General features: G+C 39.6%; 1 protein-coding gene across 5 annotated transcripts in view; it reads left to right on the top strand.

Moving 5' to 3' along the window:
* WDPCP (WD repeat containing planar cell polarity effector) overlaps positions 1 to 19171 on the top strand; it is a 156561-nt gene that overhangs the window by 112095 nt on the left and 25295 nt on the right. For all 5 annotated transcript variants that reach the window (XM_075088383.1, XM_075088382.1, XM_075088384.1 and 2 more), the window contains exon 15: positions 1673 to 1775. In XM_075088383.1, coding sequence (XP_074944484.1) covers positions 1673 to 1775 — 103 coding nt within the window. The remainder of the gene's footprint in view (positions 1 to 1672; positions 1776 to 19171) is intronic.

The raw sequence follows: 19171 nt of genomic DNA, 5'->3' as shown, positions 1-19171 counted from the left end.
TAAGTTCAGACTTGTTCAAGAGCCCTTAAGTTTTCTATTGTTATCTAAATAAGCTGACGATATCTACTGTTTAATCTTCACAGAAATCATACCTTGCTACTCAGGCCCTTTTCTCCTGAGGACTATGTTAGACCTACAAAGAGAGGAAGTACAGGGTTCGCAATAAGTTCGTAACTCATTACTTTGTCCCTAGACACTTGCACATTTTTTAAGTTGCACCTGTGTTTGTAATTAGAAAATGTTGCCATCTCCTGCAGACTATTGGGATCCTGCAAGTCAGTACCAGGTTTTCCTGCATAATCAGTCTCAGTTTCCCTAGCATTCTCAGCTTGCTTCTTCTTTTTGTTTTAATGTTTTTATTATTATTAAATGAGGGGATAATAAAAGCAACATCTTCTCCTAACACTATTACTCTCACCTTTTTCATCTAGCTTTCTAGAATATGATCACTTTTTCTCATAAGAGTTTCTGGCCTATTGATGAAGGTGGCAGTAAAAACACACTGAGAGTTTCACCTGAAATCTTCTGCATTAATGAGAGTATAGTTGCTTTTATGGTATGCACAGGTCAATTCTTCTAGCAAATACTCCTTTTCCCTTTAAATTCCTGCATGCAGTTAGGTTGCAGAACAATGGCCAAGAATGACTTAAATCTTTGGATACTAAATGGCATCTTCAGCAAAGAAGGGAAAAAAACTTTTGACAGCTGTTCTTGGGTTTCCCTCACTTCATATTGTCTCAGTTCACGCACAGAGCAGCCTGTGGCTGTGATGCCAAAGGAGAAGGGGGTTAATTGTCTCTTTATTAATGGTCAAGGATGAAATTTTACTTCAAGAGCCAAAACCAAAGGCAGTGAGGCTGTAATTTGTCAGCGGGAATATATTCTCCCACAAATTGTGCTGTATGTAGTACAGGTGATTTTCACCTCAAAGGTTAACGCACAATAAAAAGTCTTGCAATTCAACATGAAATGATATGCCTCTGCTGCAGCCCTCTAATTTTTAACCCTAGATGAAGGACTAGATCCAGAGTACTGGGAACTATTCATGCTAGACAACGTCATTTTTGGAAAGGCCCTTGTGGTTCAAGAGTGATTCAGGAATCCCATCACCTGGTGAGCGTTAAAACCATTGAGCAACCATTGTTGCTTTTATTGCGTCCAATATCAGCACAAAGAGGACCACCGTCACCTACTCAAAGAACAGTAAGTGTAACATGACAACCTCCAAACAAAAATTAGTCCTAAAAGAGCTTTACCCCAAAACTCATGTACTAGGTGGAAACCTTAACACAGTTCAAGGAGGGGCTGTCAGCCAGAAGATTTCCAGTACTTCAGATCTGGTTTACACAGAGCCACCTCCTATCAACCCTCTCTTAATTCATGTGGCACTAACAAAAGTTACCTTAAAAGCAGACAGATTGGTTTTTTTCATACACTGAGTCAATAGCTTCACTTTTATCAGTGCATGATTGGTCAGTGTTTTATTCATTGCTGTATTAAGATAATAAATTTGCATTGGGAGAGAATTAAAATGTAATGGTAGGTTCATCAGTTCCATCTGTGTTTGTGATCTAAATAATAAAAGAACCTCTTTCTTTCAAAATCCCTTTTGTTACTCTTATGAGATTCATTTTAGATTAATCTTTTTTTTTCCTCTCTTTTATTTCCAAAGGACATCCATTACCTTGCACTAGATAAGGGTGAATTGGCACTAGCTGAAGTGGCAAAGAAAAAGGCTAATGACATTGATGCAGAATCAATAACTACTAGAATTGGTAAGAATTAATGGTGTTTAAAAAGCTCTTTTTGTTTTAATCAATACTTGTCCTGTACAACACCGTGTTGTATGTGTAGGGGAGATATTGTTTCGATTGCATTGCTTTCTTTGAAAGTGAAAGAGTGTTTTTTTTATTCATAACAAAAGAGGGAGGCTCATAAAAATAACATAGCTTTGCCTTTCAGTAACCGCGTAAGGATTGTGTCAATGCAATAGCTACAAAGCAAAAAAGATTTATATTATGGCTATATAGAAAAGTTCAGGCTGTACAAATTGAACTGAGTGTAAGAGGTAAGAGACTGAATCTGAAAAATCTTTGTTCATACCAGCATTAAAGGCCAGGTATGGCAATCTCATTCACCTTTAAATATTTGCTCGGTCACACTGTGCCAAGAGCTGGAGTCACATCATGAATGCTTTGGTAGCATTCAGATGAAACATTTACTGTTGCGAACACAGGCTCATAACCTGGCTTTAAAGTAACAGCTTCGCATGCAATAGGATTCTTGCAGTTCCATAAGGAATATCAATGTAAAAATTGCAAGGTTAGTCTAATAGCTCAAACACTGACAACTTTTCAGGCCAGGGAGCTCATAACTCATTCACTTTCTCCTTGTGTTTCCTCTGAATTGTCATGAAGAGATGTATGCAAATATGTAGACTGTTCTGATTTCAGGCGTATAGCACAAGCCAAGCAGAAGGGGTCTAAGTCTAGGTAACTGACCTCCAGCAGAGTGAAAGTAGGCAAAGGGAAAAAAGAGAACACAAAATGTTTGTATAACATATGCACAGTGCTGTTTTGCTCATTCTACTGTGTCTTTGAATATTAGAGGAAATCACTGAGCTTTTTTGTCCTTGTCCAATGCCATGAAGAAGAATATGATTAAGACTCAGAAGGAGTCACAAAACCTTTGAGATCTTGGGTAACACAGAATTCTTTTAGAAGTGTACATCTCAGTGTTTACCAGGAGTACACAAGCAAATGCCATCCAAATGTATAGAAATGCAGACAGGTGGTATGTGCATTTATGTGGCTATTTCTATATATTGTATAAGACCAAGACTTTCAAGGCTATGCAATACAGTATCACCTCCTTCCCTCTGCAGCTGAGTAGAAATCAGGCAGTACCTGTCTTGAAGTCTTTTCTTCAGCGTCTTTCACTTTCAAGCTTAAGTCTCTTCAGGCGTTTTTTGCACCACAGCTGGGCCTTTGGGTAAGCCCTTTCACCACTAGAATTGCCAAAAACTACATTTGTTTCAGTCATCTGTTACTGGGCGCTCTTTAAAGTGCCCATCTTGCTTGCTTTCTTTTCTCTTCTTAAGTAGTTGTCCTCTGCACCTCATATACCTAAGATACCTAAGACTTATCTGTGATCACTGTTTATTCTCTTACACTTAATCCAGAAAACTAAACCTTAATTTCTGCCTTTGTGTAATTCCTTGCAAACTAATGCTATTACTAGATTTCTGAAGATAGGCTATTTTTAAGTTTACTGAGAGCCTTATATACTATTATAGGCACAGAAGCAAAGAAAGAGATAGGGAAGAAACCTGAGGTGATCACAGATGTCTTACTTGCATATTAGATGTAATACACATGTTCAGTTATAAATATGCAGACACACAGCCTTCCCCTCCTTCAGAACAGTCCTACAGTTACCTCTGTAATGCCCCATAAGCATAAATTATTGAAGTAATTTTATATGATAAAGTCTTTAAAGTGTTTTCATTTGCTGAATAATTAACTATCAGAATGATTTAAAATACTTTTCAATGCCCCTGGGACAAACTGTCACTGAGATTCGGTCTATAAACAGCAATGAATTTGCATCCAGTTCATTTTATATGAAAATGAACAGGAATCTCCCATGAGTTTGTTTCACTGCAGATTGGGTCTCATCTTAAAACGTGTGAAATCTCAGCCACATGTTTTGTTTTATTATACTTTATTGCAACCTCCTTTATTGATGTTTTATTTCATAAACTGTTGTTAGCAAAAAAGGTGTAATGAGGCATGAACTTTGTGGACCCAGTGAAAACAAAAGATAACAAGTGCATTATATGTAAATTATGATGTTTGTTTAACTTTTTGAGAAGGGGAGAAAGACTCATGCCAGAGCCAGAAGCTTTAAAATGCAGTTTCAAACAAGTGTCTGTCCCCTAACCATCTCCTTTTCATCTACTCCTAGCTCTCTGGGGCTTTCAGCCACTCAGTTCACCAATGGTCATACTCCTCAGATCAAACCCCAGACTTCTTAAGCACCCACTTCAGGCTTCTGCAAGAAGGCAGCAACCTAACCAAACAGAGGCAGCAAGGTGCAATCACTGCTGTTGATCCCAAGTTATACGGAACACCTCCCTAGATGATATCTGGCCTCTCTAAAACATATTTCATATATATATTACAGTATAATATTTGGTCCTGAATAGTACAAATGTGAACCATTCTTGTGTAACAACATCTGATGATATTTCCAGAGCTAGCCCATCCCCAAAACTCAGCTCAACACTACTTGAAAATAACACAAGTCAGTGCTCCTGACTGATCCCCAAGCCCTTGAGAGTGCTCCATCTTGCCCCAGATATGTTTAATTTGTCAGGATATTTTTGTGTACAGGGCTGACTTCAAATATAATAGATTTCAAACTCAGACATTTGGAAAATTTCAACCTTCTACAAATAATGTAGAATGACAATATAATTTCAGCTTAAATTTATAGATGTCATCCAGAGTTCTATAATCATTGGTAGATTCCTCACATATATTAGATCAAGATTTGTGTCAAGAGAGAACTAGAAATAGATTATTTTAAAATTTTCTGAATTTAGCTCTTCTCAGTTCCTCACATGATCATGGTTTGCTATACAGTATTTTGAAGAAGCCACCATCAAAGCTAAGAATGTCTGGGTGCATGTGGTAAAAACACCTGTAGACCTTCAGAGCATATTCTGACATTTCATGACAATATTGCTAAGCCAGAAGTGTCAAGTGAGCTTGCTGCTATTCACTGTTATGGTTTTGACAGAATCAGGTATTTTGTTCAACTGATTGAAATCTTCTAAAGAAAATTATTCTCATAAGATTTTATGTTTGACAGCCTGTGAAAATGCATATTAAGGCATGAGAAGATTGAAGTAATGGTACCATACATCTCAGAGACCGCATTAGCTGTCTCCTCTTTCCCCACTCCTGTTTGGTCAGCAGACCAGTGGCCATAGTTATTGTGGTTTCCTCTGCCAAAGACTTCCTTTTCAATTATTTCTGTAGTAGACCTATGGGTTCCTTAAAGACATCAGGGAGTTCTCATTTGAGGCCTTGCCTAAAATATAGTCTGTGCACCTCATTCACTTGATTAAAATGGAGAGGACTTTCTTCAATACTGACAATATTTGTAGGCTTACTAATAAGTTCTGTTTATGGGTGTAGCCTCACATATACACTCCTGGAACACAAGTAGCCAGGTACAATATCATCCATGGTGGAAGACTGCATCTGTTCAGTGCTGTAAACTGTAGGTTTCTAATGTAAAACTTGAGTTAGAGAACTGACACGGCACAGTCTGTTAAGAAATGCCATAACTAATAATGATCACGGAGGTGAAGAACTCAGCCTTTCAGACATCATTGCTCAATGAATATCCAAAGAAGAGCATGTGTAGTCAGTGTCAGAAAGTTTCCCAAGGCCAACTTCCAACAAATTACATTAGGGCCTAGCAAGATGATTTTAACCTTCAAATCAATAGCTTTCACTGAAAAGGGATTAATGTTGTGACAAGACAGGTAACTGCTGCATAGTTGAAAGGCAAATTGGGAAACCTTGTATTTCTACTTAGAATTAAATTCAGAATATTAGCTACACTAATGTTTAGGCAACATTTCTAACAGAGCTATCTTAATAAAAACACTGATGTTGAGATAATTGCATTGTTCTGAAGTGCTAGATGGGACTGACTAACATTTTGGTGGTTCAGTAGTGTCTCATGAAAGTGCTTGAGGTTTTTCCACTTAAAATAGAATTTTAAAACATTTCTGGAAATATTCCATAACGTTTGCAAGTGAGATAGGAAATCTTATCAGTTCTCAGAGAGACTGAGGTCTAATTTCCCACACTGTTCATAAAATGACATTCAAAATGTAGGGCCCCTAAATGTTTCGCCTTACTGACAAGGGATGTCACTGGGTTGAACCTTAAATGGAGAATTTATCCATTTCTTCTTAGTTCTGTGATAGTATTTTATATTGAATGGCTTCCATATTCTTAGCAATAATTAATGACAAACACTATAGTGTTTTGTCTTCCATACAGGGTCTCTGAGATACCAGTCTGGTCTTGCATACAGTTTGCTACCTCCAAATCACTTGTAATTTATTCAGATCTTCCCCTATTCCTGACAGTCTTGGCGAGCCTGCTCACATTTCAAGACCACATTTAGAATTGTCCCCCTGTTTTTGTAACCTTTTCTGGCCCTGCATTAGCCCAGTTGATAACACTTGTTCCTCTTTTGGTTGATAATGACTCCTTTCATCTATCAAGCAATACACCTCTTCCTTACTCTCAGGTACCCTCTCTGGCACTGATGACAAAGCCTTCTTCATTTCCTACTCTTCCTTGGCACACGCTCTTTCTCTTGCTATCAAGTTTCAAGTTAACTGAGAATCTTAGCCTTTTATTTCATGGCATGATTTTTATTTCACTGCATAATGTGTTTATGGCATGCTTAAAAGGTATTATCCAATACACAGATGAACTGTGATCTGGAAAGACCTGGGGGACACCTGTTTATGCTACAGTGTTTTAGAGGTCTGCTCCCGTCAGTGTAGGTGTTAGATCTCCTATTTATTTCTTTAGACTCTCAGTTTAAGTCAATCAAAACCTCTGGGACCAAATCCTTTGCTTTTATTTTTCTAATAATGTGACTTTGTCCCCAGAGAGCCAGAAAAACATTTTTAATGAAAAATGTTTTTTAAGTATGATTGGCAGTTAACCTATAGCAAGAAATTAGTTTCCACAAGCACTTTTTAAATTTTGTGCCACACAAGATGAGTGTCTTTGAAGATCCATAGTAATTTTAAATTATTTAACTGTGCTTGTATGTACAGTCTCCTGCATGTATCAAACCACACACAGCATTTGATGCAGAGCCCACTAAACACAATGAAAAGATTTCCACCATCTTCACTGGGCTTTGGGTGGGGGATTTTAGCAAGTATCAAGCGCAAGTGTAGGCCTGGCATTACCAGAACTCCTGCTCTCTACAGAAAAAAAAAATTACAAAGATCCTGGTTTGGAAGGATGCTCTACTTGATGTAGACTGCTTGAGTCTCCTGTTTTCAAGAGGAGCAGGTGGCGCCCAGCATTTATGGCATGGAAGCCTATTGCAGTGGTAGTTATGAATTCATGGCCTGGCATACCTTCTTTACTGGAGTGTAACAATATGTTCCCATATAACTAAGTGGATCTGCTGAATCTTCTTCTTTATTCTCATGTTTAGCTTTTTGTAATTTACATTTTTTATTTTCCAACTAGTAGTGAGGATTTTACTCTATCAAGAGGTTTCAGGCACTAATTGCTCCCCTCCTTGTGTTATTTTCAAGAAGTGGAGTAATTTGTTTTACTTAAGGCCTATAGTAATGCCAAACTATTCTTGGCTCCACCTCATCTCACCTCTCTGCTTGCTTGTGTCACGATGTCAGTTTTGATCTATACCTTCCCACTGCTAGACAGCTTTGCCTAAAGACATAATCCTCAGCCCCTAATAATTATAAGTACATCAAAGGCTAGCTGGTTTGCTTAGCTGCAGAGGTCTACACAAAGATCTGTGTATCTTCACTTGAAAGAGATTTATAGTTTTGTGTCAAGCTTTAGAATAATCATGGCATTCCATTTTTTTCCCTTCTTTATCATGACATATTCTTGCCCATTACAGAACCTGATTTAAAAACCACCACTATGTGCCTGATGAAATGAAGACACAATTCTCCTTAATATTTTAATTTTAATGATCCCCATATTTTGTAATATCTGTCAGCAGTAAAATTATGACCTATTTAATATGAAAAAGTCTTATGAAGAAGTCACAGATAAACAATTCTTTTCTGTCATTTTAAATGATGAGTCAAGTAGAAAAAAAAGAAAAATCAGTAACCGGAAAAGCCAGCTTTAGGGAGTCAAATTTTTTGTATCTATAGCCACATACTATGACTGGTTTATAAACAAAAAAATTCCCAAATTCTGGAAATTGAAAGGAGTTGTCTGTGTCTGATCTGTATTTATCCTCTTAACAATTAGGTTATTGCAAGGTATGTGAGGTCTCTCATCTCGGATCTTTTCAGTGTATTTCCATCTTATCCCTATGACCTCCAGCAAAGTTGATGCACATAGGCAATAGAGAATGGATGACACTAATTACCAAGTAAATAACTTATTTGCCATGGCAACGTATCAAGAAGTAAGTTACAAAAGTGAAAACAATTCACAGAGAGATTCCTTGGGTGATGATGTTACGTGATAAAGAATAGTTCTGCATAAAAGATCTTGAAGGGATGCCCATGGCATGGCATTGAAGTAAAGAGAAGCAAGTCAGTACTCAAGTATCCACTGACGTTATAGCTAGAAATTCAAGTAGGAGTTTGACTTTTCAGCACTAACTCCATAGACTGAAGTCAATTTAAATAAAAAGCACACATAGTTAAAATAACTGTTGAAACAAACTATCAAAGAAATTGATGCAGGGAAAGTGTCTTTGCATGGAGACTAAATTAATACCTTTCTGGGAAATAGGTTTTAGCCAAATACAATTTATGCATTAGTCAAACACAAGTTTTTCTGGCTCGGTGTAGGATAGCTGGATGAAATTTAACGGCCTCTAATTCACTGTAGGTCAAACTAGATGATTTACACTATATCATTATAGCATAATATTCATATGTGCTGGATTCCAGTCTTGCCTACAGCTCTGTGAAAAAGCCCCTGGTAAATCTCCCATTAGCTTCAAAAGGCCCACATGTAGGCTAAAAGACTGCAGTTAAAAGCCACATAATGTATATTCACACATCTCATAGTATGCACGTGTGTGTGTACATAAGTGGGTGTTATATTTACACATACACAGCCAAAATCTGGCCAGTCATAAAAATAGCTCAAAATCTGAACCAAAGCACTGGATTAATTATTATGTGTTTATATTTTGCTTCATGACATCAGCAGCCACAGAATCCGCTGCTGCTTTTTTTTCTGAAGGAACAAGAAATAATCACAGCAGGAGGTGCTTTCATAATTGCTGTAGCCAGCTGAGAGCTGCATATCTGTATGTTCATGGTGTGTCAGAGGCATGTTTGTCTCACACACCCTAGAGCCATCCTTGAGCCTCTAGTTTTCTGATAGGGAATTTGCCAGTTGCATTTCTACACACTGAAGAGAGCTGGCAAACACATATTTGCGTGGCAGTTGGTATGTGTTTTGTCCTGTCTGTTCTGCGTAACATAACATGATGTGACAGGCTGTAATTCATCACATTAGTGGCATGACAGCAGAGGAATTGAAAAGCGGTCTAATGGTGGGCTGACATGAGGTGTCAATTTAATGTTCGATTGTAATATTTCAACATTAAGTCTTTTTATAATGGCCTACCAAAGAATTATCACCAAATATTCCACATGCAGGTGAATTTTAGAAGTAGTGATCAGATACACCATGGTCAATACCAACAGGATAAGGCTGTAGATTCCTGTGCTCAGGACCAGCTCTTGTAGAAATGAGAATCTTTGCACATATCTGGTTTCTGATCAAACAAACAAAAACGCTGAAGGGCTATTTATTTATTGCCTCCTTTTTCACTACCCTCCCCAGCCACACCACAGGCTCTTAAGTGGGGATACCATGGAAGTGCCCACAGCAGAATCAGAGGTTGAGGCTGTTTTCCTCCAGAGACTCCTGCACAAGAGACTGCTTGACAGTTCACCCCTGAAAAACTCCACAACAAAAGCAAAGGTGTTTGATGACCTGATGCTAGTTCTTGTTGAATGCTTTCAGTCTAACAAAACCAAGTTCCCTGTTAAAATCCTGTCTCAGGGACAGTGACATTCTAATCAGGATATCGCTGGTGAAAGCTGTAGGGAAAAGCTCGGTGGAGCTGGAGAGTAAGCTTTGCACCCATCACTGTTGTCAGTCTTGTACTTTTTTAAAGTGCCAGACTTGGCCAGAAGAAAAGAAATGTGCTGTTTAAGAAAAAGCATTGGTGAAAGGCTGATCAACAGTACCTGAAACAAGGCAGTAAGTACATCCAGGATTCATTACTTTTTTCTTCCCTCAACATACACTGTTTTTCATTTCAGCTATTTGAAGTATCTTTTCCCTAAATATCCTTCCTGGTGGTTAGTCTGCACCAAGACTTCTTTTTACTTTAAATCTCGGTGCCATGAGACTGCTGCAACTCCTGAACTCATGCATGAATCATATCTGCCCTTCAATAATATTTTTCACAGCATTCAAGATACCAAAAGTCCCGAATCATGCTAGATTTCAAACTGTAAAATTCAGCCTTAAAAATAGATTGTGAGGCAGCATTTGTTATCTCTGCAATATTATGAAATGACAAAATATTATAATATGATTAAAATATATTACTAATAATAGCTTATAAGCATGTATGGTGATCATTATAATTACTTACTTACTGCAGGTCTCACCTTTTCATCTTTATGATAACCAAAGATGCAACAGCTGCTTGATTTCTGCCTCCTGCCCTCCCAGCCCAGGGCCTGGCTGTAACACCTGCCTTCCCTGGGAGCTCAAGCTCCCCAGCACCCGTGTCCTTGCTTCTCCTTTGCCCTCTGGGAGGACACAGCTTTTCCCCCAGCTCTTGCCCATATTTAAAGTGATGCCTTTCAAATGTGTTTGCAAAGCTGTGTTTGATGTCAGCGGGGAGGCTTGCCATGCCTGACTCCACCAGTCCTGTCTGGATGGTGCTCAGAGCTCAGCCAGGTCTTCCTCTTAAGGAACCAGTGGCAGGAGTTCCAAGGACTTTCTTGCTGTCCTTCACAGTGATGGCTATGAACACAGCTTTGAGTCCTTGCATACCACAAGACCAGTAAAAAGTCAGGGTATAGTTCTCACATAAATTAGATCCCATGGATTAACTAATAGTTTAAAAATTTTCACTGTAAAGTAATGTGGAAGACAATGTTCTTTCCTGTAGAGTTACGTTAAAAACCTGTGCATGACTTCTAATTTTTTCAGAAATATAACTGCTTCATAATAACTGCTAGCTTATGTTTTTTCCTTGATGTAACCTACCTTCTGCTACATCATACTATGGCTATTCTTATACCTCTGCTAAATTTAGTCATTTCCTTTGCTGATGTTCTTACTGCTCAAAATCCCCCCTTAGAGATATACAAATAAGCCTGAGGTGCACCAGGTAATGCGCAGGTTCTAGGGCCATCCCAGAGACCTTGTAGAATAACCCCAGGACTTGATTTTACATGACCTGGAAGCATTGCTGCTTGGGAACCATCAGGAGCCTTACATGAGCTCACCCTCTGACTGCACCTTGTAACCCATAGAGGGAAGGATTTGGGACCCGGTCTAAACTTCTTCTGAATCATCACTTGAAGTTCATTGATAAATTTCACCACACCTCTGCCTAAATAATACAAACTTTTATAAACCAGATGAAATAATATTTTACTACATAGGATGCATTGCGGCCAAAGAAAAACAGCCACAAAGTGCTTACCATAGGCCCTTGCTTTTAGCTACCAAATGGCGAGGTGTTTAGCTCACAGCTGTGGATACAGAGCATGAGTGGGCATAGTCTGCTGCAGCGTAAGCCCAGATGGTCCCACTGGCTGTGCTGCTGTTGCCTTTTAGATATGTAAGGGAAGAAGTAGGACCACAGTGCTCCACTCTGATCTAGTAAGCAGAATTTTAACAGTAAAACATTCTGGGAAAAATTCCTGATTTCCTCAAAAATTCCTGAAGGAAGCATGAGCTTTAGTCAATGCCTTGTTTTCATGTATTATTATCAACTACACTGTCCCAGCCTATTCCCCTGTGTGTTTGAGAGCTTTGCTGGCCGCTCATCAGGATCAGAAACAACACAGCAGGTCAGGGTCTGGATGAAATCAGACCTTTCCAGCCATCACCAACCTACTGGATGTCTTTGGCCCTCTCATTTTAGCCCTCAGTGCTTTTATTTTCCCTTGGGGACTCTGATGGGCTGCCCATCCTTCTGGCAACATCCAAGTCCCATGCCACAGCCCCTCACTCTTGTGCTAATTCAGCACCACACCCTCAGTGCTGCTCTCCCAGAGGTTAACCACACAGTCAGGTGAAGTCCATTTTCTAAACTCACTTATTTTCTGTAATTTGAAGGAATTTTTACAACATGGGGTAAAAACACACCCCTGGGAAATCAGCCATTATACTCTAGTTCATATCTGCCATTAGGTGTCAGTGTGACAACAACCATGATACACAAAGGCTATTCCGGGGTGTGCAGGGATGCCACCCCATCCTAAACTTCTTATTTTCGACTCAGGGAAAATAAAATATGCAACTGAGAGGAAGGAGAAGGTTAAAGAAAGCAAGAAACATTTTGTTTCAGGTTTTTCCATCACCTTACTGAAGTTATTTACTAGCAGATAACTCTGCATTTCATTCAGAGTGTCTCTGGTTCCTGGTGCTGCAGTTGTCAAAGTGTAATATTTTAAGAACCAGGACAAAAGCTTCTGCACACACTGATCTGATACCCTATTATCGGGCAAAAAAAAAAAACCAACCAATACCTCTAGTAATTTGCAGTCTGCAGGAGGTAAACTTCTCTGTCCATAGGCAAATGTTAAATTACTCATGTAAGTTGATGCCTGGATGATGATGCTTATAGATGGGTCCTGCACATTTGGTTAAAACACTATATTAGAAAACCATCTAGAAGTTCCACTCATTCAGAATAAAATTATGTAAAAACTTAAAACTCATTTTAAAGCAACTTTTTGTTTCCAAAATCTACTTTATTTTGGTGTATCCGTGGTATGCATGATGAAGAAATAGTAAAAACATGACATATATAAAGGAGTCCGCAATTGTTTTTAAACAAACTTTCAGGCAGTTCCCAAAATGAGATGGCGAAGGTAGCAAACAGTATTTGGTTACATGGGAGTTCTGAAAGTTAGTACAGTTTAAAAATAAAAATCAGTTTTGAGGAAAAAAGTCTTTTCAGAAGAAAATAAATTTTAAAATATTCTCCAGTTGCCTCTACTATTAAGAATACCTCAAGTACTTGTAGGAGAGCATTTTTTTGCCTTATGTTTGGAACTGGAAATGTTTCCACGATTAACTTTAATCAGATTTACATCAGGTCAACATTATGGCTAAATCAGCTTGGTCTTCACCAGGATCAGGGAATCTGTTGTGCAAGAAGATAATTTGGATTCAGCTTTGCCTTCCTCCTTTCACCTTTGAGATGGAAGAGATTGAAAGCATCGACTAAATTCAGTGGGGTTTTTTTTACATTGATAGATTAACTCTTGAGTAGCACCATGCTGCTGTGATATGCCTCTGAGCATGCTGGCTTTTCCTTAAGCCTCTTCCAGTTTTCTAGTAACTGGATGACACAGGAGAGGTTAGTCCTGATCATGCACTGCACAGCCCAAGGTAATCCTAGCCAAGGCACAGATCCTCAGGTACCATCTCTGCTACAGTTCCCCAGGGTGTATAGCTGCAGTTCTCTTTATGAGAGCAAAGACTTCCAGAATTTGGTAGCCCTGCCCCCCTCCAAGTCGGGGGTGGGGAAAGAAAAATCTCATGTGTGAATTTAACCTTGTCTTTATAATAGATAATTATAGGTATTAGGAATAGAAAAGATGCCTGATTAAATGGCTCCAGCCACCTGCCAATACAAGATTGTGAAGTAATCCTTGACCGTTTTCATATTAAGAGTTGCCATGATGTTCTTCCACTCTTTACGCTACTCATCTTGCCTAGAAAGCTGTCTCCTATACTCTAGTTTACTTGCATCCTAACTCTCTTTGGCTTTGTACTATTTTAAATAGCAGTGATTCAGCCTTTCTTTATATTGGTACTGATGGGGGCTTGAAAGTTCCTGCTATCCTACACATCTATTTTGACTTCAGAAATATAAATCGAAGAGCTCCTTATTTTTACATGTGGTTTCAGACCACGTTCTTCTTCATTGTAGTACCACAGGAGCAGATGAAAATGCCAGCTGGGCTAGCAGTTTGAGAAACCCCCAGCACTGGCCTCTGTAGCTGGCTATACCCCCTGCTCCATCAGGGCACCATGGTAGGTATAAGTAGAGGCTCCGGGGCCAGGCACAACCTGCTCACATGGCACTCTCACCCGGAGTTACTTCGGGTGGGTCTGGAGGTAATTTTGCTGATTTTGAAGCAAAATCATTAGTAAAATAGACCTGCAAGGAGCAGAAGCTGCAAGCCTGCTTTAAAGTGAGGACTGTTCTTATAAAGTATTGCTTCAAGCCGCTCTTTACAGGTCAGAAAGGATCATGGTGACAGTTTCCCTCTGACAGATCCCTTCTCCCTGCAGTGGGCTGAGTTCCCACCTGCAGCCTAAACCAATCCAAAAATGTCCCACAAAACGTGAAGCGCAAGGAAGAGCTTCCACCTGAAGCCAGAGAAGAGGCAGAAGGAGCAGAGTCAGGCTGTTAAGGAAGGACTACAAGGACACAGTAATAACCAGGTAGATAGTAAACACCTCTGGGTGATGCACATTTATGTGAGAAATACTGATGGTGGCATGTAAGGAAAGAAAAAGATTGCTGAGGCAATGCAGGAATGTGGAAAGATGCTTTGTAAGGACAAACTTTCCCTATTGAACATTAATTGCTTTCCATGGATACAAAATGCACTTTAAGGGATGAAAGGAGTGCCTGACAAGCAATGCTGTATTCAACAGATATCAGAGAATGCAGTCTAGGTTAATTACCTTCTCTAAAAAAAAAAAAAATAAGGTTTTTTTCTGAAGAGGTGAGCTTCTGTCTGAGTCAGAATCTTATCTCCAAACTCCTGTTGTCTACTTCAGTGAAAAGAGGAGCAAGAAAGGGAATGAAATGGGGCAGTGAGGGGACTCCAGCAGGAGCCACAGTGATTTTCTTTCCCTGGCATCAAGCATCAGCGCTTTGCATCACTTCCCATGGACTTTCCTCCTGGTTACCTTCAGAAGCATGAGCAATGCCAGGAGGTGCCCACAGCTCCCTCCAGGGCTCTGAGTTCCCCAGGCAGCATCCGCAGCCACTGCTCCTGCTGATGGAGTTTATTTAAATAGGCAGGGACAAAGTATTTGTGTTTGCAGAAAGCAGCATGTAGTGTAAATTACCTCCATAAGGTATTAAAAAAACCCAACAAAACACTCTGGTGTTCATGCCACTCTGTAATTGAGGGATACCAGTCAGATTAAGATCTTCCGAGGGGGTGGAAGGAACAGCCTGAGAATGAAAAACCTACTGTTTCTACAAGGTTGAATTTCCCCTTTGAAAGGACTTTGAAACCATCGTGTGTCCCCTTTCCAAAGCTTTACTTTTTTCCTCTAAATTATTCTCTTCTAATGGTGAGGGATGGGAAGGAAAGTGTCAACCCGTCAGTCAGGGTTTTCAGATGCTGATACGGTCACACTGGCTTTTAAGGCCTTTGGGCACCAGAACCACAGAATGTGCTCGTGGGTATCAGCAAGTCTGTGCAGCAAAGTGCTGGAGCAGTTGAGTGACGGGCCATAAATGCCTATCAGGGAGGACCTGCCCTTATATCTGCTTCAGTGACTTTATTAGCCACACCTTTCTTGTGAATTGTAAAGTGTCAGTCAGGGTACTATGGAGATGGTTAAAACAAGACATGCTCTAATACCCCAACTTCTTTTATGTCCTAGTCCCTTGAGGTGGATTTAGAAAACACATCTAATTTTCATCTGTTATTGTAAGATTTAGCCAAGAGACAGTGACCAGAGCACTGTGTGTCATTAAGACAGCTTAGCAACAGGATGTCAGTATGCATGTTGTGTGTGTATACATATGTGTCTATGTGTGTGCAAACACACAACTTGCATATATACACATCACAATAAAGTGTTAGACTTTGTAGGTTTAAAATAACATGTTGGTACCTACTGTGTAGCATGTTTTCTGTACCAGTGGTTTTCTATGCAGATACAAGCACACACACAGATCCCATAAAAACTTGGCCCTCATTTTATGAAAACTTATCCAAGAAATTCCCAACTTAGTATTCTTATTTTTAAAGCACAAAAAGTATGGAAAGCTAGCTGCTGTTAAACTGTGCAGGTATGAAGCTCATTGATATTGGAGTAAATTTAGTTTATACAGCCTTCCAGCATGGGTAACTTTTTTTTCTTGAAACCCACTGACTATGAGAACATTAGTCTGGCAGAGGCCAGAAAGCAATACTGTTTTGTAATTTGGGTTTTATTTACAGATAGTATTCCCATCTCTCCATTATTTGGATTAGGCAATTAACTGGTCCCAAGTTTTTCTTCATTAAAAGAAAAAGGAAAAAAACCTCCTTTTAATAAATGTGTGCTTCACACTTTCAAACTTCAATAGCATAGAATTTTTCACTTGATCAGAAAGCTGATTTAATTTGCTGCTAGGTTGAATGTTAAAGGTTTCAGTCTTATGACCATGAATTCTCAAATTAAATTCAGTGCATTGCTTAAATTTCTAGCTGCAGTGCATTTAGTCTAATTGCTTTGGTAAGTTGGATGCTTAGTATCTACTACTCTTCTGAATTTTAGTCTTTAAAGGTGAGCAATGAAATAAGCCTGAGGGGCACAGGTGGGCTAGCCTGCTCTTTGGGATTCACCTGTGGGGTCTCTGGATATCTCTTCCAGTCTGACCGCATCCTCAGACCATGTCTGATGAGGCTGTTCTGCTGACAAGGGAGAGCATTTAAACACCTGTAGGTTTTAGCTATTTAAGCCCAAATCAGTTTTGAAGCAACAAGAAAGGCTGAGCAAAATGGTTCAGATTTCAGTCAGTTGTCAGCTAAATGTGTGCACTGGGCCTTTAAGTATTTGGCCAGACACATCTTGATTGCTTAGCTTTTGTTTTCACCCTTGGAAAGTCAACTGGATAATACCCTGTAGCCAAAGTCTATTCTGTGATGCTGTAAGTGTGCTGGGCTAAGGGGTGAGAGGGAGAATTTAACAAAAAACAGTGTTATATTTACACATTCCCTGATTTTTGTGAGCCAAGCTATTTGCAGACATTTTCCATTTCCTTGCAATGTTAAATATAAAAATCATCTTGACTTAAAACGATCCAACTGATGCAGTCTTTAAGGTGGGCTCTTCTCCTTGGGGGTGGGTCACAGTGCAAACATGGGGGTGATGGAAGCAGTAGAGGAAACTTCCACCAACTGTGCCTGGCAGGGGCAAGCCCCGAGTATCTAGTTTTTTCCCCTTTGTTTACAGCATTTTTAAGGCTTTGAGTTCTCACGCAACATATATGTCATTAAATGGCTGATGCCTCTTTGCACACGTTGTTGTGATGGCCTGTGGCAACCTGAATTAATTGTGTCAGTAGTTGATGGTGGTTACTAGCTGTAATTATTATAATTTGCATTTATAAAAACATCTTTCATCTAAGGATCTCAAAATGCTTTTGCGCACATTTAATTAAGCTTCACAACATCCTGTGAGGTAAGTGTCAAGAGTGTTGTTATACCCATTTTTACATAGGTTTCTCCAAGAAAACAAGGTCAGTCTCTAACGTGACTGGTATATGGTTCACATCACACTTGCACAGGACAGAGCAACTAGCACAGCAGCAGGAATTAGGGGTGCTGATCTAGGTCACTTTGCATCTCCCACATAGCTCTTGCTGCTGCCATGCTGTGTAGACACATGCACTAAGCCACCACAAACACAGTCAGAGCAACCTCAGCCCAGATTTCCAGTCTGAGATGGCCCTTTCTTTCCCAGGAGCACTCTAGCAACAGAAAAGTCTTGGGAAGAAAAACAGATAAGCACCCTACATATTGCACAAGATGACATAACCCATCCTGCAAAGATCTGTTCTTTCTATAATTTTCTACCTTAACATTTAAGCCTTTCTTTGCAGTCTGCACACAGCAAGACATTTCTACTGCAGCCAAAGCCAAGAAACTAGCTGCAAGCAACATAAAGTTACCCTTTATCAGTCACTTGCTTGTTCTAGAAAAGGATGCACGCACTTCATCTCCAGACCCTGCCAGCCTTAGACCCAACACTTCTGAGATCTACTAAATCCTAGATTACCACTTGACTGTGGTATTTAGAAGTGAGGATCAACTCAAGCAAGGTAGACTTGGAACATGAAGGAACAACAGGAGGAGACCGTTTTCAAAAGCTCATTTCTTTTTCAAACATATGACTTTTTTGTTTAAATTCAACCTGTCTCTCTGTAAGCTCTGTTGATCACCATATAAGCCCTGAGGAAGACAGGACTAAGTAAGTGCTTGAAAATTGAGTAAGAAGTCCTGGGCCATACCTTCATGAGTTCTTTACCATCCTCATCAATTTATAAGGCTTGTTTACATGTAGCAATGACCAGATTAGTTATTTTGAAAGAGCTCTGCCTGTGGATGTACTTATTCCAAAATAAAAGCCACTTAGCTCTTCTAAATTAAGTGGACTTACAGGTAGAGAGTGATTATTCTGCATAACATGAGAAAGAAAGTAATTTCATTCCTAAGTAGTCCATTCAGCAGGAATATTCTGAAATGAGCTGTCTGGCTAATTTCTCATGTTGATGCTTTTTAAGGCACCAGCATAGTTGCACAGTCATCAACAACCAATTTTGTTTTCAGTGCATCCTTTTCCTGAAGAGGGTGTGCCAATGCAAGGCAAGAGTCAGGTTGCCTTTTCAAAGGTCTTGCGTACTTCTCTGTCTTTACCTGACATCAGTTCTTCTTAACCTAACAGCATGAAATCATTTCTGAAAACATTCCTGCTTTTTGTAACACCAAAGAGCACTGCTAGAGCACAATGGAATAGACTTCAATGTGTCCTGCTCCACTCATAGGAGGTGCCAGTAGCAGCAGAGGCTTTGTCCTGGCTTCTTTGGAGGAGCACCCCCATGAAGCCCAGAGAAAGTTGGTCCCTCTCCCCAACTAAAGCACATCTGGAGTGTCCTTCAGGGATGGTATTTCTCATCCTTGATTCTTTTCAGTTCCTCTGAGTCTATGTACAGGATTTATTCTGGTCCATGTTTCTCCTGGGGGGGAAGGAATGCCTGACAGCCAGAGGAGAAGGTCTGGCACAAGAACATACATCGTTTCATTTTGCCTGATGCTATCTACTTCACTTTCAGCAGAAATGGAGGACAATCATTGGGCTAAGTCTCCATTTTTACGGAGATTTTCCCT

Source organism: Phalacrocorax aristotelis, chromosome 3 (assembly GCF_949628215.1).
Source record: "Phalacrocorax aristotelis chromosome 3, bGulAri2.1, whole genome shotgun sequence".
Classification (NCBI taxonomy): Eukaryota; Metazoa; Chordata; class Aves; order Suliformes; family Phalacrocoracidae; genus Phalacrocorax; species Phalacrocorax aristotelis.
This window is presented reverse-complemented; position numbering and strand designations above follow the sequence as displayed.